We start from the raw sequence: 26,329 nt of genomic DNA on the forward strand, positions 1-26,329 counted from the left end.
AAGATCACTTGGTGGTCAAAATTGATCCGGAGTCCCCCACTCCGGGGGATTATGATGCCTCATAATCAAATCATAGTTTTGGCACGTAAAACCCCAGAATTCAAATCAATGAATGTTATTCACGTGAACTAATGTGAGATGTCTCTATTCAGTACAGTACACTGCTACTTAGTCATGTGTAGTACTCAAAGCAAATAATTTACCTGCCAAACAACAACGGCAAAAGAAAGAAGAAAGAAATGCAAACATAATAAGTGATGGTGTCTATGGCACTGAGGAGTGCAACTGTGGCGGACCCCAGATTAATTCTGACTACCAGGAGTTCTTTAACATGCCCCAATATTCTCAACTACACAGGGGTATTTGAATTTCGCCCATAAGAAATTGCTTTAACAAATGAATAATGAAATACTCTCATATAAAATGGGCAGGCACCTGTGGTACTTCTAACATGCAAGAGTAATCGTCATTTCATGTTGCTGTAGAAGTTACCACCCCTAATTCGACAACCAGGGTCATCACTGCATGACAAAAAATCAGCAAAGCGATTTTGACCCTTCATAGATGAGTAATGCCTACGGGGAATACACCAAAAAATTTTTCTTGCCGAGCCTCGGTGTTGAATACACAGTTTCTAACTAAACGTCTTCAGCAAACACTAAATGACAGGCAGCAAGCATCATTTGTTGGTTTAGAGCAGGAACACAGGTCAAGGAGGAAAAAGTTTGGTACAAGACTTGCTTTCTTTAGAAAGCAAGTCTTGTAACTCTTGGTTTCTTTTGAAGGTGCGGTGATAGACCGATGCAAGACCTCTGGCTGCAGTGCTATCACACACGTAAAGTAAGGCAGAAGCAATGTATCCCTATGGTTCATATATGACGAGAGCTGTCCGTACAAGTTCCAAACAAAGCCATAGGTGGCTTAGGGTGAAGCCCACGTCCAGTTTACTGCTTGGTGTTAGCAAAATATTTTTTATTTCCGTGGATTATACTTATTCTTAGTGTACTTTGCACACTTAAATGAAAAACTTTTTTTTTTTCGGGTATTAAGTATGTGTCTCGTCCATAGAGGGTTAAATGTTTAAAACGCGGATCAGTAAAGATAAAACTGTTTTCTTCTATAAAGGGACGCTAAAGAGAAACACTAAATTGGTTTAGACTGATAACATATTCCGTCAAATTTCTATTTAGTTAATTTTACAGTAAGGTTGATTACTAATTAAAAATGAAGGCCACACTTCAATTTTTCAAATTTCGCACTGAAGCCCCAGCGCTACATCCATCATGTGACATCCTAAAATTCAAAATAATTACTCGTATTTGGACCACTGTGGCACAGTAGGTTCTTAAAAATTGTGAAGTACAGTCTTTCACTCCCTTAGAATACAATGTAGTTAATTTTTACCAGTATAAAATTAACTAGGCCTGAGCAGACGCGGTCAAAATCTATGCTGTCTTTGTGCAGGAACTTGAAGACAGCCGGTGCCATTCATCTTTCGCTTTTGCGTCTTTTCTCACTTACAAAGCTTTCTCTCACAGTAAGAGTGACATTTTTGGTACAGTAGAAGGGTAAAATTAAATTAAATTATGGGGTTTTACGTGCCAAAACCAGTTCTGATTATGAGGCACGCCGTAGTGGGGGACTCCGGAAATTTAGACCACCTGGGGTTCTTTAACGTGCACCTAAATCTAAGTACACGGGTGGTTTCGCATTTTGCCCCCATCACAGTAGAAGGGTAACTTACTAATACAGCTCAATTTTTCTCCATAGAGTCCCTTTAGGCTAAACGTGTCTCACAGTGAGTGAGAAATGAGGTAAAACATCTCAAAGGAAAATAGCGTATATAAACCTGTTGTAAAATTTCAGGATGCAGCTCCAGGACGCGAAGGCAAGGCTCGGGAGGTCCTTTTGAAGTCCCCTTGGACAAGCGGCGAAAGAGAAAGCTCACAATGTGGTCTAGTGTAGCGCAGCATCCTGTGCACACCATTGTGTCTGCAAAAGAAGAAGCCACAGTGCTCCTCAATCATCTCGCAGCTTGGTGTTGCTGCTACAAGCTTTGGCATGGTGAATAGTGCAAATAAGACTTTAGAAGAGATTGTGAAGTCTAAAACACAAACTTCAGTTTATTCAGATTCGCTTTTTCTTTGTTCCTTAGGCCATATTTTACTGTCTGTGAATACTTACTAAAATTCATTCTGAGTTTCTAGTTCAAATCCAGCAGTACAGTTGAGAAACATGATAATTAAGTCTGAATTCAGATAAAGGAATTCGCACTTTCCACACTACTACCAATCATTTAAGCTCCAAATTCTTGTTTAGCATTACAAGGCCATTGATTTAAGCTGGTTGTTGCACTGCACTAACATTCAGAAACATAGAAAAATACTATGAGACAAAAGTGCATCAAGAGGCCCGATGCATTGATAAGAGACCTCTGGTTTCCTTTTTGCTTAATAAATGTTTGAAAGAACAACAAAAGCGTGTCAAGTCTGAGGCTCTTACTATACATCCGTAATGATGACTGCATCAGTAAGCCGCCAAAGCTCACTTACACAAGCAAGCTTGCATTTCTCAGCGATAATCAAAAGACAATCTTTTTTCTTTTCATTTTGGCACATGCATACCTGCTAAGCTGTAAACCTTAAAATTAGAGAAAATACTGCTGGCATGACAAGGGGGAGGAAGTTTGCCCTGAGCACACACCTTTTGTGGGAATTACCAGGTGTTTCTTTTTATGCGAAATATGTTTTTAAAATATTGTCATATCTAGTTGCTCGCCGTTTTTGTGTAGAGGCTATGTCGCTAGGTGGACGTTAGCAGAGAGAATTTTTTTCAATGATATTAACACAAATTAACTAAAATATGCGAATTAGCTTTAAAATTACAAGCTTTAGGGAACATCTTGTAATTGCAAAATGTAAGCCAATGAGTAGTGAAGTCATGTCTGCTTAGCAGAAATCTCAAAGCTAGCCCCACTTATAGTCTTCCCAAAAATCTGCTAAAAATGCCTAGGCATTCCAATTAAGATAGTCCTAAACTGTGAGAGGCATGCTTTTGGGAAACTGTTACCTGGAATGAAAATGTATTTTATACCACATTTTAAGGTTGCATATCTCAAAAGTGGTGCATCTTAGGCTTTCTGCTAAGCAGACATGACTTCATTACTCATTGGCGTACATTTCACAATTACAACATGTACGCGAATGCTCATAATAGAAAAGCTAATTAGCATATTTTAGTAAATTAGTGGAAATGCATATCATTAAAACAATTCTTGCTGCTAATGTCCACTTAGCCATACAGTTTATCAACAAGAACAGCAGGGGCATAGTTGTGAGTTTTTTAAAAGAAACACCTGTGGTACATGCACTTTATTAAGGATCATTTACCCTTAGACACAGCACATAAACGGCAGCAAACTAGGAAAAGCAGAGACGGACAAGATTGTTTTCAAACCAGTTTCCTTTTCCTCAATTTTTCTGTTGCCAATTTTGTCTGCCTTGGGTATTTGTCTCAATAAACTTGCTCGAAACAAGTATCCCTCTGCTATACGGTGTCTTGCGCAGCTAAAAGAGGATGGCGCAGGTACACTGCACATTCTAAAATGGTGGAACTCAGCAGAGTTGGCAGGTATCTACATTGTGAGTGCACATACACTGACATTCATGGCTAAATTTGCAGTTGTTAGTGTCGTGTCTGTCTCATGCTCTGTCCAATCTCCATGCAATTTTCAAAATTTTTTGTGCTTTTCTGGGAATTTAACACCCCGTCAGATGCGCCCAGCAATGGTCAGAACAGTTTAGGAACTAATGTTTATACAAGCATGCATAATGACTATAAGATAAATTGAAGCACTTCAGCATAGTGTTCATATCAGGAACAAAACCAATGCTCCATTTTCATATATTCTTGAAATTCTGCCTGACAGTAGGCTGCAGAAGCAACTTTTTACAGATGTTATGCATTCTACAACTACTCACACATTTTGCAGAGATGATTATTCCAGCTCAAGTTCAATACAAATTGCTAGTCACTTCCCAAGCTTACTATATCTTACACGGCATTATTGCATACAGTGATCCTACATGACGCCTCAATTTATACAACAAATGTGCTACTCGGTTAGCACCATTATCAATGAACTCCTACCCTTCAGCTTTCCAAGTCGATTAGCCTTACATAATCTACCTTTAAACTTCCTTAATCCTACAATGCCCAACCAATTTTATACACTTCAACACAATCTCAACTAAAAAATACTTTTGATCGCATGCTATTTAGAAATGAAATTAACAAAAATTGTGCTAAATCTTTCAACTATATTTTTGTGGCCTCTTAGCACAGCCACCTCACATAAATTTTTATCATCATTTGAAGTTGATTTGGTGTATCACACATAACACAATGGGCAAGTAGAATAAGAACAACCGAGGGGCTCAATTTCTTTTTGTTTACAACCACATGAAGCTTACAGACAAAGAAGCCCAGGAGTCATGTCAATTATGCAAAGGGCATTGCAGGAGCTGCAGATTATCTAAATTGCTTCATTCTCTGCTCACTCATTGACACAAAGCTCAAATTACTAAAAGCATGAAGCACACACCAAGGGCAGTCAGTCCTTCTGAGACAGATGACAGAATGTAAAGAAACACAGATGGCTCCAGGTTGCTCAGGAAATGCATGTGGTCCTGTGCCAGGCACTCAAGCAGCACATAGTAGGCTTGACTCAACTTAGGGTAGTCCTGAAACAGTAAACATGAGGAAAGGTCAGAAGCAGTTTGCTGACTAACAACCCTTCTGCATCAAAACAAAAGAATGTGCGACACTGCTGAAGAGTGCTCTGCATGGTGAACTATGCACATGAGCCAACATTACAAGTAAATACATACATACATTCCATGCTACAGCATGGGAGCCAAGCACCGAAACATCAGGTCTTGAAATACAAACCATTATCGAAGCTAAATGGCTTCAATGGCATCTTACTACGCAACACATGCACCACATAACAGCTGTTCCATTACAAACATTCCAAAACAGTAGTTGTCCTGACAAACAATTTTCAAAGACTAAAGCAACATTACAAAAAAAAAGCTCAAAATCAACACTGTCTTCAACACTGCACAAGTTTTTATTTTAGCACACAAAAGAAAACGGTATAAAAAAGGCATGCAGAAGAAATGGCTACTCAGAGCTCTTCAATCATGCTACCGTATTTACTTGATAATGGTTCGAACATTATAGGTCGACCCCTGTATATTGCACTCGCCAAGAAATAAGAAATTATAATTTGAATACAAGTCAACCCGTATCTTTCTTTGAAAAATGATGAACTCTGAACATGACACACCCTCATTAACCGTAAGCTCGGCTACTAAATCTCAGTAGTCGATGCCACAAGCTGCATCCTCGTAACTGCCGTCCTTGTTGGATGCTTAGCATCCTCAGCACCCCAAACGACGTCGTCCTCAGTGCTGTCATGTGCATTTGATATGCAGCACTTCTTGAAGCCAGTCTGGATAATATCCAGACTGGCTATACGGTGGCCGCGACGGAGGAACTCTGTTAGCTTGGTATTTTTGCTAGATGTGTTCATGACGAAATAGGTGGAGATGTTTTCACCACGAATATAGGTCAACAGCCGATTTTGGGTAACATATTCAGGAAAAAAAAAAAAAAAAGGTTGACCTGTATCTGAAAACACGACTGGAAAGGAATGGGGCTCTGCTGACTGCCGTGTCACCCACACACAACAAAACTAACCATAAAACACTTTACTGAGCATCATAAGAAAGAAATACATCTATGAATGGCCTTAAGAAAGACCAAACAAAATTTATACAATTCCAAACAGCACTTTTTTTTTTCTGCCAGATTTCCTATATCCAGTACTATTCTAGTAGGCGACATGAAGGGGTAGCTAAAAATGGAGTTTGATCATGTCAATCAAGGGTGGTGAGTCAGCCAATTAACCCTCCAAATTTATACCCGAAGCATGCTAAGAGTTTGACGCAGTTGCAGCACTGGTATGATGGAAGAACTCTAAACAACCACCACATTCAGCTGCAAAGCAGATTGGACTAGCTTGACTTTGAATTGCCCTGACAATGTGATCAGGCATTCAAATAAAATCACATAAGCTTAGGAGAAAATGAAATTCAAGAAATCTCCTGTGCTTCATTAAATTTCAAGTGTTTTTAAGAGTTTCAAGGAACATGAACATTACAAAACCTGTTAATGGTTCTCACAGAACCTGTTGGGGATCTGCATAGTGTCATGAAACATAATATAAAAAGATGCTCTTAAAGGTATCCTGGCATTGTCAACTTAAGGGGTGTTTTTTCTTGCTTTGCCAAGTGTTATTAAACCTAGGAGCCTCACCCCTGATGTTATGCATCTCCAAACATAGCTGGCATATAACTCTTACATAACTCACAGCAATCAATTTCTCTTTCAATTGCTGGGGGAATTGAACCCAACAAGAGTTGGAAGGACCCAATAGTGTTGTTGTCAAGGTCAAGTGCTTATCGCAACACATTTCAGCATGCAGCACAGGGCCTAAAGTCATACATGTGCACATAGAAGATGTCACCAAACAGCAATGCAATGAACAAGGCACAGGAGAACATGGCAACAGAGAACAGTCATTATGCATTCTTATTTGAAAATTTTCGAGCAGTGTTACTGTTACTGATACTGAGTGCCACGACTGCTCATGTGTGGAGTTTACTGTGCTCTAGTAAGTTTATGAGGACAACTTCCATTAGTTACCGTGATAGCACACCAACATGAAACTGCCCAGGCTGCCCGCTTTCACTCTATTTCGCCTGCAATATTTGCACTCCATCATGACAAGAAAAATATGCTAAAATTAGCCTACTCTTATTCTATTTCACACTCAGGACAAAGTATAAGCAATGTTTTGTCATTTTTGAACTCAGTTGTTTGTTTTGCAGCTGCTAGGCATATAGAGACAGCAATGAGGAAGAAAGTGCATCAATTTCCACCTAGGAGAGGGTGCCACAGCATTGCATAGCGTTGCGAGTTTCAACTCACCAATTTACCAATTTGAGAGTTCAGACCTCATTGAACCTGCTGGTATGGACAGTATTTTACTCACGATACAAGCTATTAAGAACATAACACTGAGTATCTTTGGCCATAAAAACGTAACACTCGCTTGGAAGTCATTTTTATGCTTTGTTTTAATGCGAAAGCATTCGTCGGCGTGACCGAAAGATGGTACCAAAAATGGCCGACGCCGCAAACCGTAAGAACATGTAGAAAAAAATGCTCGGATTGACACCACATTTTTCAGGGAGGTTCCTGTAAACAAAGAAAATTAATGGCCTCAAAAAGAAAATTTGGTACATTTCGGTCTGGGTAGGAAATGAACCCAGGCCTCCGAGGTGCGAGATGAGCAAGCTTCCCCGACACCACGGCAACTCCACGGTTCTGGCCTACTAAAGGTGTGCCCTAGTGCGTGCATCATTGGGCACGTGATGGTGCAGACAAAGGGGAGGAGGTGGCGCCACGTCACGAGTGTATAAAATGAGCATGTTCATGACGTTCCTAGGTCTACGAATGGTATAATGCTTTCACGTTCCCACGTGTGAGCAGTCTTAAGTGTCTCCAATGAATTTTTTTTTTTTGTTCCCAGACATTATAACTCTAAATTACATCCTGTGGTGGCGAGTCTATGGTCAGAATATGAAAGTTTAACAACCAATGGTTTACTAAAATGGTATCAGATTTCAAGATATTGCTTTGCCTAGAAAAGCAGCTTAAGTGTACCCAGGTGGCTAACTGAACTTCCATCTGGTACGTCCTGATAAGTAGCAACAAATGGAGGCTCATATTGCCCTTGGCATAAAATGGAGGCGATGCACTAATATCGGCTAAAATCCCTAAAAAGATGTTAACACTGCAATTTACACAAGTAATTTAGTGAACAATAAAAAATGAAATCATTTTACTGGAAAGTGCTATAATTCATGCAAATCGCTGAAGTACAAAAGAGTAAGTATCGCACTTTTTAATTTCACAAGTCTTTGTCAAACTTCAGGCAGAGCTCTTTATCACTTCCTGAAAATGCTAACTCGCCAAGAAAAAGTAAAAAACAATCTCAAAGACTCCAAAGAAGGCAAAGTTGCCGTTCAGGTGACTAAAAAATCGCCAAGTTTAGTGACATTCTCACTAAGTTAGCAACACTGTGGAAGGCATCTAACACCAAGCAACAACATTCGATGCCTTGTGCTCTAACGACTGCTCTGGCGACTAACATACAGCACAGGGCATATAACCTCAGTACACATCGGTCAGAGAAAGGAAATGCAAGATTGCAAATGTAATTAATAATTTCACATATCAAAGTAGACTACAACAGTGGCATTATTAAATGGAAGCCAGATGCTCAAAATATTAAAATGTGTGCAAACTAAGCAGCACAAAGCAATACAAAGGGGAATATGTCGAATGACAGCCAAATACTTAACAATTGGGCAAGACAGTCAAAACAAGGAACCCTAAAACATCTTAACAAAACTTCTAAGCATAGCACGAAAAACACTGCTTTTATAAGTAAGAAAATAGAACAAGAAGTTGCTGCTTCTTAAAAGCAGGATGAGAGGAAGTTTGCGCAAAAAGTCAAAAAAGCGCCAACACAAAATACTTGCTTCCTGTTTGCTTTTTAAGTAAACTGCTGTCTACCCAGTGATCACAGTATGAAGCCTTCAAACATTCAGCACAGAAAAAAAGAAAAGGCTATAGCACGCTTTAAATCAACCATTTCAAAAATAGTATGAAGTGCAATGTAGCTTCACGCCAAGCATGATACTACATCAGTCAGTGGTGCTCGCGTAGCATAAGACAAACCATTACAGTTGGCAGTCCACCCGGTGTGGCAAACACAGGAAACAACAGGACCGTTCTACTGAAGGCTGAATGCAACATAAATATTGAATTAGAAGAGTCACCAGAAGAGCAAGAAAGGAGACACTCTACGTTTCCACAGAAACAGCTAAAAACCTCATGATGCTCGGCATAATGCTAAGAAATTTCAAGTGGGCTGGAAAAGAAAGACCAATTTGGTGGAGCAGATGGGCTGCATGGCTTTCAGTGGAGTGGTATGATCCAAAACCACTGCACCAGGTTTGACTGGCACACCCATCAGTGGTTGGCGATATCACAGGATCACCACCTCCATGTTCCATGATGTCACCCTGCACTAGGCAACTTGAAATGGTCGACTTAAAGGACGATAGAAGTATTTTTTATGCACTAGATAGACAGAAATTTGGAACTGTGATTCTTGGGACAAGTGCTTAAAAACAAAACAGAAAAGAATTCAATGTCAATAAGAAGCCTAGAGTGAATATATAACGTGAAAGTTATTTCTATTATAGATGGCTTCATGAATTTGGGATGCTTTAAGTTCCATTTTCATTCAGTTAGGTGAGCCAGCAAACACACTTTTCAATCAGTTAAGATTTGTAAATACCCTCGTAGATAAGCATTGATCATATGAGAAAAAAAAAATGATGCTGTGGAACATCTAAATAGCTATAATTAATTATGAATGCATTCCTTTCTCCTTAAACTATTACATAGAACATATCTATACTGCTCTCTGAACAAGTGGGTCATAATGTCAATGAAATAAGCCATTGAAGAAAAGGTATTTAACGAGCCACAAAGCATAATATATGTCAAGCATATTGATAGGTCATGTAATGTTGCCTACAACAAAGCTCATGTGAAAGTTTTTCATGGGCGTACACACATAAGAACAACATTTCCGCAGTAAAATATGCACTCTAAAGCTTGCAGCTGAAAAGTAAGGAAGCTGGAAAAATAAGCAGCCAGTACAAAGAAAAAAACAATTGAGGGCCTAGCCACCATTTGTGCTACGACAGTGAAACATTTGCAGCACTCTGGAATACGAATGTAAAAAAAAATTCTGCAGATTCACACAGATGTTGTAATCAATGTGAAACGAAGCTTTCATGAAGCGGTTATTTCATGAAACGTATAAAACTAAAATACAATGCGTACAATTGGGTTTATTCTCATCCTAAGCAATGTTTATGCACTGCACAGGTCACAGCTGTAATGTCACAAAATGACTGTTCATGCACTACACTGCTCACAAAGCTATGCTGAAATGTGAACAACAATTCGCGGTAATACACACTTCAAGACATTGACGCAGTGGCGTGACGATAGGAATGCAGTGTTTGATGTTTGTCGAGGGTAGAATGATGACGAGAGCAGTACCCACAGAGAAGTGCGGCATGAAATACAGTGGCAAGGTTGACTATTATTAGTCCATTTCATTTTTCTGCCTGTGGTCTAATAAAAACTGGTGCACATGCACATGCTCTGCTCTCGCACATGCTACAAGTGACACACACACATATCATCTCAAGGAGCTACTAGACATTGGCACGAGAGAAGTATGCGTGCGACTGTGGCCTAATGATTAGAGCACCAAGCTGCTGTGATGGGAGACCGAGGTTAGATCCCACCATCGGGCTTGTAATTCTTTTTTCGGTGAGCGAGCAATTCGGCAAGACAGCAGCAGCAGCCACGGTCAGAAGAGTCTGGCAGGGTTCGCAAACAAAGCTCCACTTTAAAATTACTGCATGATAATGCACGACTGGGAAGGCTTAGGAGTGAGGATCAACGGCGAATATCTCAGCAACCTTCGGTTTGCCGATGACATTGTCCTATTCAGCAACAATGGAGACGAATTACAACAAATGATTCAGGACCTTAATCGAGAAGTGTAAGAATTGGGTTGAAGATGAATATGCAGAAGACAAAGATTATGTTCAATAGCCTGGCAAGGGAACAAGAATTCAGGATCGCCAGTCAGCCTCTAGAGTCTGTAGAGGAGTACGTTTATCTAGGTCAATTACTCACAGGGGACCCTGATCACGAGAAAGAAATTTACAGAAGAATAAAATTGGGTTGGAGTGCATACGGCAGGCATTACCAAATCCTGACTGGGAGCTTACCACTGTCATTGAAAAGTGCACAATCATTGCATTCTACCGGTGCTAACATATGGGGCAGAAACTTGGAAGTTAACAAAGAAGCTCGAGAACAAGTTAAGGACCGCACAAAGAGCGATGGAACGAAAAATATTAGGACTAACGTTAAGAGACAGAAAGAGAGCGGTGTGGATCAGAGAACAAACGGGGATAGCCGATATTCTAGTTGACATTAAGCGGAAGAAATGGAGCTGGGCAGGCCATGTAATGCGTAGGATGGATAACCGGTGGACCATTAGGGTTACAGAATGGATACCAAGAGAAGGGAAGCGCAGTCGAGGTCGGCAGAAAACCAGATGGGATGATGAAGTTAGGAAATTTGCAGGCGCAAGTTGGAATACGCTAGCGCAAGACAGGGGTAATTGGAGATCACAGGGAGAGGCCTTCGTCCTGCAGTGGACATAAAATATAGGCTGATGATGATGATGATGAATGCACGACAGGATGAGAACCACAAGCTGCAGTGGCTTCATCCAATGTGCATGCTATGGTAGGAGAAGGGGGAAAGTGAATAAGTGGCCATGTTGCCAAGAGCTGGTGCAGGGTCCCTTTAATATTCTTGTTCACAAATGAAAGGGCGCAAAATATTTAACAAGCCTGCAGAACGGCGCTTAGATAGAAAAGGACACTGGTCTCAAAAAGGTGCCACGAGGCTGGGAAGCCTGACATTAGAAGCATACAGCATGGTGTGCTCCGTGTTAGCTGGGCTTCTGAAGCCATTTATTATTGATTGGCTCATTTAATCACTGATAATCTCAACAGTGAAATCAAGTATGATCGTGGTGGTGTTGGTGTGAACCAGTACTGCATAGTTTTAGGGGCCATATGACAGAAAAACGAACATGAACGAGAAAAAGGCATGCTCAAGCATAATCTGGCATGCCCTTTTTTTTTTTTGGTTCTGCTTCGGCTGTGGGTCTTATTGTAGTATTACTTTGCTTCGTTGGTTTACATGTATATGTTAAAAGCTTTTTCGGTTAAAAATGGTGCAAAAGAGCACTTATGTCATATTAAAGCTTGCACAATAGGCACCAACTCACTCAATGAGCAATGCTCTGCGTATGAATTTCATCAACCTATCAATGTCCACTGCAGGACAAATACTTCTGCCAGCAACCTCAACTCTCCCGTCTTCCATAAACAGACTTCAACCTAGCCTGAAAATTTCCTAATCTCATCATACCACCTAATCCTCTGCTGTCCTCAACTACGTTTCTGCTTCACTTGGCACATATTCTGTTCCTCTTGAGTTTACCAGACAACCAGTCATCTGCTTTAGCTTAATCTGCCTTACTTCCTCTTATTCTCAACTAAGATATCAATACACACGTTTGCTTTCAATCCACACCACCATCTTTCTGTCCCTTAATGTAAGTTCTAATTTTCTGCTTCATAGTTAGTCGTGCGACCGAAGTGGTGACCCATTTATAAATGTTCAAAAAAACAGAAAATTAAGCCCTTGCCACTTCTGTAGGGCGTTACTCTCTATCTCTGCCTGTTCATCATCCCTGGCACACTAGTTACCCCCTAGTAATGTTCAGTTGGCTGCAATTCTGCTTCATAGTTTGTTGTGCGACCGAAGTAGCGACCCATTTATAAATGCTTTTTTTTTTCTAATTCACGTACCCTAAAGGCCCCTTTAGGGTACTTGAATGTTCAAAAAAAGAAAAGAAAATTAAGCCCTTGCCACTTCTGCAGGTCATTACTCTCTATCTCTGCCCTTTCATAATCCCTGGCACACTAGTTACCCCCCAGTAATGTTCAGTTGGCTGCAATTCTTTGTGAACGATGGCAGTGCCCAACCTTGCCACCATATATTGTCTTATCCTCTTTAGTTACTCATTAGTACACAACCTAATACTCACAGCAGAGTAGTTCCAACTACTCTGCTAGCTATGGCTTGCCTTTGTTTCTGTATTTTAGTCATTGTACCACACAACTGCACTCAGTAGCACCAGCAGCTTGAGCTGGTACTAAATTTACCATAGGAAGAAAGCCAACAGACAGCCATTTTTGGCACATGAATGCTAGCGAGCTACTCTGAATGGCAAGGCGCCACAAGGAAGAAATGTCATTTCCTAGCAACCCTGTACACTCTATGGGGCACATAAAAGTAATACAGTCCACACTCGGTTAGAACAAACAGGCTCGTGCCACTGCCACGTCACCCGAAACCGGTGTGAGGCGCCTAGTTCTCCGCGCCACTGGTCTGGGACAGGCGCGCAGGTGGGAGCGTTTCTTGGGCGCCGTCCGCATGCTTCGTTCAGCGGCCGCGCTTTGCATTTACATTTTATTAATGCAGAGTTGTGCTTTTTGTTTCCAAAATATAAAATAAAATATCAACGCTGCCTGCAAGGATATCAATATACCCAGGAGTCGGTATTGGGCCGTTAATAGGCTCACATAGGCCAGGACGGCACATTTCTGCCGCTGGTTTCGAGCCTTATGACCATCGTTCTAGAGAACTGGCGAGTTCTTTATCGACAGGAAGTACGGCTGATACAGCGGGCACTTTTGTTGAGTGTGCTTATTTACTTGCCTCGTTTGACGTGCTTGTTTGCTGGTAAAAAAAAGAAAAAGAAAACGTTATATGAAACTTCTTACAAATGCATGCATAATGACATAAGATTGTATAAGTATTTTCTGCTAGATTTCTTTAGTTTCACCTTTCTAGAATAATGGGGTAGGTAACAGTTTACAACGGATCGTACATTCAGCCACATTGCCGGCGTGTGGCATATTTATGTAAAGACGATGCAGTGAAAAAAAGTTGTTCAGCGTAAATAGAGCACTTGCAATGGTAAGAAAAAAAGAACCCTGTGATATGAAACTTCTTACAAATGCGTGCATAATGACAGGTTTGTATAACTATTTTCTGCTAGATTTCGTTAGTTTCACCTTTCTAGAAAAATGGGGTAGATAGGAGTTCATAACAGATCGTACATTAAGCCACATTGCTGATATGTAGCATATTTATGTAAAGACGGTGCCGTGAAAAAAGTTGTTCAGTGTGAATAGAGCAATTACAATGGTGAAAAGAAAAAAGAAATCGAGGGAGGCTGTATTTTCTTTATTCACACGATGTGAAGCCATGGAAAAGCGCCTCGTTCAACAGCTTTAAAATCGTACTAGCTTCCGTGAAGGAAGCTTGCATTCAGGTCCCCGGTCCAATTCGCCAGTAGCGGCTGTAACAATTTGCTTAGAAACACCTTACACAGTTCCTCGATAGGAAGGAAGCTTTAAAATCGTACTACCTTCCGTGAAGGAAGCTTGCATTCAGGTCCCCGGTCCAGTTCGCCAGTAGCGGCTGTAACAATTTGCTTAGAAACACCTTACACAGTTCCTCGATAGGAAGGAAGCTTTAAAATCGTACTACCTTCCGTGAAGGAAGCTTGAATTCAGGTCCCCGGTCCAGTTCGCCAGTAGCGGCTGTAACAATTTGCTTAGAAACACCTTACACAGTTACTCGGTGTGGTCGTCGGTGAAGTGAAGCGAAAACACCAATTAAAAACGTGTCCCTCGGCTCCCAAATGCTTCCTTTGCCACTTGTCCCTGTCGCGAAATGTTTTTTCAGCCATGCTTTACGACGTTCTACGTCGCTCGGAAACTCAGGGTACCGGATTAATGGTTCTTGCATTAGTAACACACAGCGGCACGCAACAGTTGCGCGGGATAGTGCCACATGCAACACGACAAGGACCTCGACACATTTATATTACCACGTGTGTGTACAAAAGGCATGCAAGCAAGACGCGAAACCTCGCCCGCGGTGCCTTCCTGGAGGTAGAGTAGTCCCGCAGCAGTAGCGGCACCCCTAAAAAAGCGGCAGCAATGTCAACTTTTGCTTCACAGCTCCGCCCATACTTTGCCGCACGACGTGGCAGGCCGCACCTCGTGCGTTCCATCGAGCTGCCGTGCTCGTGCACTCTTAATTGCTATATAGGTAATTCTATATAGCCAAACCCACCTAGAACAAAGCAAAACAAACTTTTGCGGTGCAATTGTTGTATATAAATTTCCTGGGGATGCAATCACTGGTTCAGTGTTTCCTAGGTGGAGACCAGCATGGTAAAAACAGTTACGTGTATGTCCGGCGAGACATCGCACCAGGCATGGTTGAGCACAGCTAGCAGGGGCCCACAAGTCAATCTTTAGGCATGACAAAAACAATAAAAATACTTCCCCTGAATGATGCGTTTCTGGTATGCAAGTAGCTTTACGGTGATGAGTTTGTTATGAAGGAATGAGTATGGGTCAGTAAGTTTTACAAGTTCAATATAGAGAAGTATTCACTTTATCCAGGTTTGTTACATTCAATTTTGACGATATTAGTCTTACAAGTTCATAATGATATTCAATGGCATTGGTTTACCTTGTTCAAAAAGTGTCACTGAGCTATCAAAATGCGCTGCTTTCAAAAGGCAACATAAATTTGGCCAAGTTGATCCAAGTTCATAATTAAAAAGCCATGCAAAGCACACAAAGCTAGGGTATAAAGTAAAACGAAAAAATTACAGGCACAAGCACCGTATTTTTAAGTGTTAAGAGTGTAGAGATCAATAGGCACCAACTCACTCAATAAGCAATGCTCTGCCTATGAATTTCAACAACCTATCAATGTCCACTGCAGGACAAATACTTCTGCCAGCAACCTCAACTCTCCCGTCTTCCATAAACAGACTTCAACCTAGCCTGAAAATTTCCTAATCTCATCATACCACCTAATCCTCTTCTGTCCTCAACTGCGTTTCCCCTTCACTTGGCACATATTCTGTTCCTCTTGAGTTTACCAGACAACCAGTCATCGGCTTTGACGGTATTAGTCTTACATGTTCATAATGATATTCAATGACATTGGTTTACCTCGTTCAAAAAGTGTCACTGAGCTATCATAATGCGCTGCTTTCAAAAGGCAACATAAATTTAGCCACTCATTGCTGAAAGTAACAGTTGTTCATGGTGACATTTTATATCTTGTATGCGTTCGAAAAGCCGACATTCAGTTTCGTCTCATGTGATTGTCTAGGCCACGCCGATATCGCAGCCTAGGCCAATCTATGGCAATTGCGTGAGGTGAAACCGAACGTCTGCTTTTCAAACGCATACAGGATAACGGCCGAGGTGTGCATCCATGCGAGGCCATTTGCATGTAGTACTATGCTACAACACTCAAAGCCCAAAATGTCAAGTGAATAAGAACATTACAATGTATAATTAATAACATCAAATAACACATACTAGAGTAACACACTGGAGTGACTAGTGTGCATGTCAGTAGTGAATACCATGTGACTGTCGCCCAAAACCTGCTTCAGGCCCAAAGCTGCAACACACATGCCATCTGTTTTGAACTGCCTCCATTGAATATTTATTCAATTATCTGCTGCGTGCTGGAGGAATTCAGGTTTCGTACTATAAATGACTCGGTCCATTAAAGTTAAAAGGAGGGGTAGGGAGAGAACCAGAATTTTGAGTCTGCACTCTTTAATAAAGGCTTCACCATTGAACATGTTTATGCATGCTACAGCTTCACAAGGTGAAGGCATCTATAATGACTACTGAGAGTTGAAAAGTAACAATAAAATCACTTGGAATAAGTAATAAAATTTGAAATGGGGCAATGACTATTAAGGTTTGTGCACACTATTCTCCCAAGTGTTGTGCAATTCTTGTTACAAAGACAACATTATTGAACATGCTACAGGAACACACAGAGTGCACGGCTGCTCTGTGTGGCTTATCAGAACAGTCAACCTAGTCGGTGCAGGATGTTGGATATAAAGACTTGTTGGCAATGGGATTCCTATGTGTCTTTATAAACGAATAATGTGCATTCTGTCAAATTTCGGGTTGCATGAACACCAAGCAGACTGCTTCATTAGCGATTCTGATTTTAAATTTGAAAAACATACAACCGATGCCCTTTATATGCTTCATGCACCACCTGCTATAAGGCACTATTGTAAAGCCCTTCGCAACTGATTTCATAACACTTCTCCAAATGCAGGAGCCACTCTACACTCATTGCTGAAAATAACAGTTGTTCATAGTGACATTTTATATCAGTGGTGATGGTATGAAAACATTTTCTGATGACTGATAAAAATGACTGCCTTTTACAAGTATGTGCGCAAGAACAACATCACTGCTGTATGGAGCACACAAACAAGATAATAAGGCAAAATTAGGCTGTGAAATGTGTAGTCTAAGCCCAAATAAACCAGGTTTTCATTTTTGTTCAGCACTCAAGGAAACATGGACATGAAAGAGACACAGGGCAAGTGCTGTGCAAATTTCCTTGAATACTGAAAAATGAGTCATTTACAACTTGCCTGCTTTACCGTTCTTCTAAAGGCAGGTGCTTCACAGGGAAGGTTTGCAAATCACAGTAGCTGTGCAATGCACATTACACACAAGGGAACTTAAAAATGATCTTTGATTGATGCTGAAATTTCACCCAAGTAATTAGCAACTAAATATAAAAGGCACTGAAGACATGTTTTTATGTCAGGGAGATAGTTTTTAGATTTTGCAACAGATCCTGGCAGGTCTTCAAAATACATTAAAACAGAGCAATTTAAATAAGAAAAAATACTACAGCACCAAACCTGTATAGAAAGCCCACAAAGCTGCGACTTAGAGCATCAGTAGTGACATCAGAACAGGTACGAAGTGGGAACAGATATGCTAGTATTGACACTGCGAGACAATCAACTACAATGAATTCTAAACAACTTTGCATCACATCACTAAAACGTCCAATCATCTTTGCATCCCATCACAAGGCGCTAAAATGTTTATGCTAGCAGATAAACTTAACACAGTCACTCATGGCAATAACAGTTCTGCACACATTGTTTGAAGATAGGCTCACACAATATCAGCACCAGCAGTGCTTCTCCCATGAGGTCATAACAGACAGGCATAGTATGGCAAGTAGAAAACATCTGCCTGATGGCATGGATTGAAGGTGCAGACATCAATCTTTAAAATTTTCTGCAGAAAACCTATATAACCCTCAGTCGAGAAAAAGGCAGACATAACCAAAACGTCCAGGACAATATACAATACAAAATTAGTAGAGATTTGTACACCTAAAGAAAGTCACCAAAGTTGTACACTTAAAAAAGAATAAAAATGTGTGGTATTATTCCCCGTAACATTGCAGCCCAAATATTTCGCAAAGGAACATTGCACACAAAGCACACAGATAATTGGAGTGGTAAAAGATGAAAGACAAGATAAAATAGTAACAGATGAAAATTCCCCAATTGAGAAAAGAAAACATGCAAACAGCATGAGACGTACACAGCTGCATGAAACCGATTTAGTGTGTGTTATTCTGCTCACCAGTAAGTCTGACTGAGGTATTGAAAGCAGCAGTTTAACAAAGATCCCCAAGGCATCTTCCAATGCAGAATCTCCATACAGGGAAAAAACGCCTGAAATGTGCACAGACACGCAAGAAATTTCAGTTTAGATACAGTTGAACAAAATTTTGCCGATGGCACATTCACAGTACTTACCTAAATTTACATAACCTCCACACAGCGCACTCTTCAGCATACTAAAGCAGATGGCTATGCCCTTCAATCTGAATCGCACATCAGGAAAATCTTTGCTTTAGCAGGGTTTCCTCAGGTGATTTGCAAATGCAAATCTGCAACAAGCACCAGGCTTTAAAAAAAATATAAATAAGAGAGATAGCGTTTCATTCATCACAATAAGTTAAAGCAAACCAAACTCAGTCTCTTTACAGAAATATCTTTGAGCAGTGCTGCCTAAAATAACCTCACACTTTTTTTTTTTCTCTCACACAATGAAATATTTTGAATTTACAAAATAAAGCTGCTGAAAAAAAAAAAAAAAAAAAAAAAGCCAGTTGTTACAAATGTGGGGTATTGCAACAAAACGAATTAGTACTGTCCACAGCTCTACATGAGCCGAGGTCATGCTTTACATTGGTCACAAGAAGCCTACCAACAAGCTCAGCTTGGTAAGTTTTAAACTGCTGGGGAGTAGTCTAACCATTTAAGAGCCATCAATTTAGCAAAAGCCAAACAAAGCTAAATTGTCTCCACACAAAGATTCACATTTGCAGCATGCAGCAGAGCTGCAATCACTTGCCTAAAACATGCAAAAAGTTGAGCCACAAAAGGCATAAAAAAAAGCACACAAAGGATACTTCAACTTGTAAACTTGGTCCTTTGGAATTTGACCCAGTGTCAGGATGCACGTGCCTGAATAAGCAAATTGATGATTTAATATTATAAGAATAATATAAGATGGAAAAAAAAAAAAAGCACTTAAGAACTGAAACTTACCATATAAAACCATCGTTCGAGATGTTTCACGAAATAACAAGATGCCATTGGGTGAGGAAACATCAAAGTGAAGACGTTGCGATCGATTTTGTACAAGTTCTGCCACAAGTTTCAGCACTGGTGTGCTCACACTTGGGTCATGGTACCACAGCTCCAATGCCCGGTGCAGAATTGGGAAATATGCTGGATAGCTGTGCAAACTGTCAAGGATATTGTGCTAAATGGAAAACAAGCAATCATCACTTGAGTTCAAGTTATGCTGTGTCACCTCACAGAGCATGCCAAGTTGTACATTTGGAAGAATTTGGACAATAATAAAAACAATGACAAGTGGCATCACAAATTTGCAGCATATGCTATAGAATACTGCTTCCATCACTCTCGAAGTAGTGTGGTAAACTGTCGCAGTCACATTGTGGAAATTTAGCAGTGTCTTAATACAAATAAACATGTAGGTTTCTCCCAGGAGCAACATGACAGGAAACCTCCAATTTGCATTTGAGAGGCCACGGCATCTTCAAATCTATGCTGAACATAAAAGTTTTCCATAAGACAGAGCATCTGGTGAGAAACCTACTTAGTATTGTAGAAATTGGTTTGCACAAGTCTTACCCTAGGAGTGACAGTCAGAAAAGTGCATGATGCTCCTCCACTCCCCAGTACACAAAGGATGCTACAGCAGGGTTCGTGAACTCTCCAACATGGTGCAGAGAAGGCATCGCACTAACACAGGTTTATTACCCCAAGATGCACCAAAGTGCAACAGTCGCGGCTTGTGGGCGCAGGCTCACCACACAACCAAATTGAGTACAAGCTACCGCTGCGCTAGGCTAACCAGATAGCAACTCACCCAGCAAAAGTCTTGGGAGCACAGGCCCCACGCAACTAACTCATAGTGGGCCTCTGGAGCATCTGCTGCAGTGAGGAAGCACTCAGCAGGTCAGAGCTCAGGGGAGAGGCTGCCCAGGGACGATTAGGGCAGGCCAATCGGGGCACGTCCTGGCGACGTGTGCTAAGGCATGCGACTCGACTCCGGGTGAAAGCCCCATTTGTGAGGGAAAGTAGATCTGCTGCGTTAGCCATGTCCGTCATGTTGCCACCATGGCACCTGTTCTCATAAATCAAGCTTGGCTTGATTTATGAGAACACCACCATCCGCTCCACCATCCTTCTAAGCTCATCCTCGCACAGTTGCACTCGTACCCAAAGCAGCCGTTTGTAATTCAACCATTTAACCATTGGCATCCGCACCTTTCATTGTCTTGGTATTCCTTTGCAACAGCAGTGAAATTTTGTTATATTGAAATTGTGTATAAACACACTTCGTTATATTGAAGTTCTAAATGCATGGTGTTCTATGGACAAGTTACAAAAAGTTAAATACTTTATTAATAATAGGCCATCATCACGTGCAAGCTGGGGATGAGACGTGGGAGGACCTCTCAATACACATTCACATCTCAGCTTCAAATCCACAAGCCATGAAGAATTGTAGCTTGGAAACAGCCTCTCACACTACTCTAGGGTGTACAATATATGTCTAAACGAAAAGGATACATCCATTCAAACAGCATCATGTAGCTAGTTTTTGTATTGAAGGCAAACACCAGGCCGCGTAGATCACGGGCCAGTCCAATCAACATTTTCTGAAAGAAATCAAATGAAGTGTTTGGTTGGCAACTTTCAACAAAAATAACGGAAAGCATAAAAATGCAACACCTTGATGGACAGAACAAGAGAAGGGATCGCATTGTCTAAAGCATTATGAAAGTGCTACAGTTAAAGGGAGACCTCAATATAAAGTCGGCAAATTTGGCAATTGGCTTTTTTATATCGGAATTTCATTATATTGAAATTCGACCTTTTATGCAAATAAGTACAGTCGCTAATAGATTTTTCTTGCATGGAAGGGACACTTTCCGAATTAGTAGGCAATCGGAAAAAAAAAATAATTTGAATGAGAAAAAAATTCATTATGTTAAATTTGAGAGTCTGCAAAGCAAGATACGATTTTATGCCGTGTAGATGACATCTTCACATTGCTTGTACGAAGCGAAGCTAGCCACGCTTTTGCGGCGACTCTGTCCCCCACAGCTGATAGTGCCACCCACAATGGGACGACGCTATCATGAAAAGCACTGGCAGCGGGGAGCGAATGCTTTGCATCTCGCTTCAACGCACCTCGAAACTCGAGATTATGCAAAACCTACAGTACTAAAGCCGTAGGAAAGTAGCGCACATGATGCCATGCCATCTCGGCACGCCCACTCTTTGCACACACAGCAGGTTACCTCTAAAACAGGGGGCGTGGGCTGCATATGTGCTGAGCCGCACTGACAGCTCGCCAAACTGCCCCCCCCCCCCCCCCCTCCTTCTCTCCTCTAGCGCCCTTGATCACGTTACTGCAAGCTCGCTTCGCTCCCCCTTTTACCCTTGCTCGTGCGGGAAGACCCGACGCTATCAAACCACCATCCTTCTAAGCTCATCCTCGCACAGTTGCACTCGTACCCAAAGCAGCCGTTTGTAATTCAACCATTTAACCATTGGCATCCGCACCTTTCATTGTCTTGGTATTCCTTTGCAACAGCAGTGAAATTTTGTTATATTGAAATTGTGTATAAACACACTTCGTTATATTGAAGTTCTAAATGCATGGTGTTCTATGGACAAGTTACAAAAAGTTAAATACTTTATTAATAATAAAGAGAATTTCATTATATTGAAGTTCGTTATATCAAGGCGTAACTGCATTTAACAGCTATTGTTCACGAAATGCCAAATCTGAAAGCTGACAAGCATTTTGTACAGGAGAAAAAAGTGGAACACACATGTCCCACTATAAACCTAGGCCATTTTTAGGCGAAACACTGCAGCGATCGGAAAAACCAGTGCGCGTTCTCGGGATACCTATTGACCACACAGGCACAGCGGATGCGTGGCTCGCTGGCCTTCGCCGGACGTGGCACAAGACTATGCACCTCATAAAACAGATCTGCTTCCGCATGGGTGGTGCTGGTACCGACGTATGCCGAAAACTTGAGTGCTTTGCTGACATTCCAAGCGATATACGGAGCATGCTGTTATGACCTGCTTGCTCAGCACTGGACACAGCTAGAGGTACTCCACAGAGCAGCTCTCCGCATCATCACAGGGCTCCCGAAGCACACACGTGTCGAGGAGCTGCATCGAAGGCAGGCCACGAGGAGCGCCTGAAGCACACCAGACAAGGCAGGGCACTACTGGCCTACATGGGAAAGGACATATCAACTTTACCACAACTGTCATCGGAAATTCCACCTTGGGATGACATTGCTGTCGTCGACACTACACCAACGCTCCGAAACATGGGCGCACAACATGCGCACCGTCGGGCAGCATTTGCTGCGCGTCATGCGCAGTCTGGCAGATGCACCACCAAGCCAAGAACAAGTGTACACTGACGCAGCTTTCGACCCATGCACCAGTGAGGGAGCAGTCGCCTACCACGTAGTCGGTTCTTGTGTGACACATTCTACGCTCATAACTGCTGATGCCGACGACTCAACGGAACTTGAACTCCGGGCGATAGGCTGGGCAGTAGACCAGGTCTCAAGCAACACGCATACAAAACATATCGATATATACACAGACTCCCAATATGCACTGCATGCTTGCAATTAAGTCTCGCCACACAGCCTCATCAGAATTTCTTCTGGTCCAAGCAGTCCTTCAGGCGTGCAGAGGTCCGAGGGGTCACTGCAACACTTCATTGGATCCCTGGTCACCAGGGCATCGAGGGAAATGAGAGAGCCCATGAGGCGGCGCGCCCTTCTTTCCAACCGCGTCATCTCCCGGGATCCTTCAGAGACCCTCAGCACCAGCACAACTAGCACGACAAAAGGACCGCCGTATGACCCAGACAGAGCTCTGAGAGTAGCAGCCAACCGATGCAAGAGGGAACTCCGTGCGAGTGTCCCGCCAGACCCAAACCTACTTCCCGTGGGTCTTCCCAGGTCGGGGCAGGTGCTGCTGCATAGAGCCAGCTCCGTTTCGGCTTCGTCGTCACACCGGACGTGCTGGAGCGGTGGTGGCAGTACCGGCCACGCCGGGAGAGACGCCCTCCTTTCCCTTCTCCCGACTCCCTTCCGTCGCAGGAACCTGGCCCCTCGACAGCCTCCAAGGACGAAGAAGCACCCCAGAAGCCGCACAGGTGTCCTGACTGCGGCGTGGCCACGCGACCATCCGCAGCACATTTGTTTTGGGAGTGCCAGCCCTACGCTAAGCAGCGGGACCACCACCTGAGGGTGGTGCAAGTGTCGTCCTACGAGGAGTGGATTAGGCCGGCAACTGGATTGTCGGATTCCGACAGGGCCATTCTGGACTCGCTCTTGGGTTTCGCCAAGGACACGCAGCTTCTAGGACGGCTCTAATTTCTCCTTCCCTCTCCCCTTCCTATTTCACATAATAGGCCTTCGAGCCATCCTACAATACATTTTTATCTTCATCATCATCATCATCATCATCAAGGAAGGCATTACATGGCCTCACTGTCCACTTCAATCTCCTCATGCCTGCCAGTAAAGGTGACAAGAAGCAGTCTTTGTACACTAGCCCTTACATGTTCTGACTGTTTTCGTTCTGTTTACCCTTTTGTACCAGCATCACTTTCCCAATATCACAGTTCTCTGAAAACATATGCCTCTTGGAAAGCTTTAAAGGCTGTGCATTTCTCATATAGACCCTTTCCGCAGAGCAGTTTGCTTTAGAGGAACGAGATGGTGCTTTTGGCAGCGCGCCACACGAAGCCTCAGTAAAAACGCGGAAATACGAAACCATTACCGGAAACACAAAAACCGACCATGAAAACAGTCTTCCTGCTGTGCAATCAGCAGTCCAAAATGCAACAGAGTGTTCGCTAACACACTGTGCTCAATTCATACTGCAAAACAAGGAACGGTAGTGGGAAGACGTGTGCAGTAGTTGGCTGCAAAATTTGTGGCTGCCTTATTTATGAATATAATGAATATGTGTGGTCAAGTTCAGGGACTACAGCTATATAAGGACTGGACTGCCTGTGTTTTCGGCCCTTCGCGATGCACAGCCTTCCTCGAAGATATAAAAAATTCACTCATCCGGCAGTGTTGTATCACTAACCTCCAAAGAATTGAATGAGGATTAGCGTGTTTTGCTCTTCGTTCTTTATTTGGCCAAATATTTTGAAGCAGCGGCTTGTCACGTTTCTGACTCAGTAAAGTTGCTCAGTGCAGTCACTGATTATTTTCTGCCAAATCGCTCGAAGGTGTGCTCCGTTCCGATAGATTTGTTCTTGCTGCGCACAAGGCTTAAAACCTAGCTGTTTTGTACATTGTAATACATTGTAGCAAAGATGTATTATTGCTATAGTAACTCGCATACTCTTGTGGACCGTCGCGAAACATTTAGCTTCAACCATTCGTGTGCTATCAGTGTAGTCTGTCATTTATTGTGTATATATAATGCCCATATATTCAAGTGAGCGCCCATTCACTTATTCTTAACATGTTGGCGATAGAGTGCCGGTAACATGTACAGACAGTTGCCGCAGCAATCCGCGAACTTGACCACACAAATTCATTCTATTCCTTATTATGCCAGTCACTATTTTGCAGCCAACTACCGCACACGTCTTCAATCCACATGATTTAATCCAGCATGATTGGATCACAGTGCATTAGCGAAAACTCAGTTGCACTTCTGACAGCTGATCGCACAGAAGCAAGGTAGAAGTGGTAATGGTTTCATATTCGTGCGCTGACGCTGAGGCTAGGTGCGGCGTGCCATTGAAAGCATCATCTCATTTCTCTAGAACCAACTGCTCCGCGAAAAGGGTCAATACGCTGCTCACACTATTTGGACAAGAGGTAATGAGCTCCGAAAGCGCTTACATGTCCTCTGAAGCTGTGGCCAAAGCTTCATGTCATATACCCAGTCTACGATATCCACCGAAACAGAGGTTCGCGGGGCCGCAGTGAGACACCATACACAACCATTGCAAACACGGAGGCAACAGACGCAGCTGAGGCAAGCAATGGACGTGTCACCACGTGATCAAACATGGCAGCACCCATGAGATCGCTGAGAAAAGGGTCTATATAATTCTGTGATGTGTGCATGAGTCTAATAAATGGTTATCTTTCAGTGGTAGGCGTGGGTATAGCAAACTGAGATGCCTAGCCCCACCAAAATCATAAAAGCACACAGCTGTCATGAAAACATGTCTTTAAGCAGTACAGTTAACGTCCGATTTTTCAGACTCCCTAGGGACTATGAAAACATCTAAAAAAATTGACCCAGTCAAAAAAAAAAAAAAAGACCAATGGATGCACCAAGGGCTCAAATTGCTACAGCCACGTGCAAAACAGCTTTGAAGGCCTGCCAGTACACTTATTAGGCATCTCGGAACTTGTTCTGCGACAGTAAATGGCGGGTGTGTGCGTGTATGATTCAGGAACACATTTTATGTCACGTGACAGTGGCTCCTTTGCACTCTTGGTATGCTTCACCGCAATACATTGCGTACACTTTACCATGTAGCACTGCTGTATTACAGCGAAGCTGAATTTAAGGAATCGGCTCAACGACGGCTCAAAATTACTACTACGGCTGCCAGCGGATTGGCATGCGTGAGCACTGGTTCGAGGCTGCGAGATAATCAAAATGACGGTGTTAGTGGCTTCAATTAATGCCCTTTCGGACCTGCGGTCATGGCAAAAAAGTTGGAAAAATCGTACAGCGAAGCATTTTAGTGTCTTAAATTTTAGACGTTCTTATACATAGGCTCTATAGGGTATGGGGCGGTGCCATGACGAGTCCGATTACCAGGCAGGTCCGAAAAAGTGGGCATACTGTATACTCAATGAACGAAGGTGGGGGAAATGGGCTTAGGCTTTTCCAATGTCTTTACTCTAGTGCAAGAAATAAATTTTGTACCAA

General features: G+C 42.3%; 1 protein-coding gene across 3 annotated transcripts in view; it reads right to left on the reverse strand.

Moving 5' to 3' along the window:
* Window positions 1-26,329, reverse strand: part of LOC119461437 (exportin-7-B-like) — a 79,929-nt gene that overhangs the window by 3,172 nt on the left and 50,428 nt on the right. For 2 of the 3 annotated variants that reach the window (XM_049666977.1, XM_049666970.1), the window contains exons 15-22: window positions 20,936-21,024; window positions 19,379-19,569; window positions 19,240-19,294; window positions 18,581-18,648; window positions 18,405-18,496; window positions 13,594-13,614; window positions 4,604-4,742; window positions 1,850-1,992 (exon numbers count right to left, since the gene is read on the reverse strand). In XM_049666977.1, the coding sequence (XP_049522934.1) occupies window positions 1,850-1,992; window positions 4,604-4,742; window positions 13,594-13,614; window positions 18,405-18,496; window positions 18,581-18,648; window positions 19,240-19,294; window positions 19,379-19,569; window positions 20,936-21,024 (798 nt within the window). The remainder of the gene's footprint in view (window positions 1-1,849; window positions 1,993-4,603; window positions 4,743-13,593; window positions 13,615-18,404; window positions 18,497-18,580; window positions 18,649-19,239; window positions 19,295-19,378; window positions 19,570-20,935; window positions 21,025-26,329) is intronic. The other variant, XM_037722744.2, reaches the window with a different exon arrangement.

This window comes from Dermacentor silvarum, chromosome 1 (genome assembly GCF_013339745.2).
Source record: "Dermacentor silvarum isolate Dsil-2018 chromosome 1, BIME_Dsil_1.4, whole genome shotgun sequence".
Lineage (NCBI taxonomy): Eukaryota > Metazoa > Arthropoda > Arachnida > Ixodida > Ixodidae > Dermacentor > Dermacentor silvarum.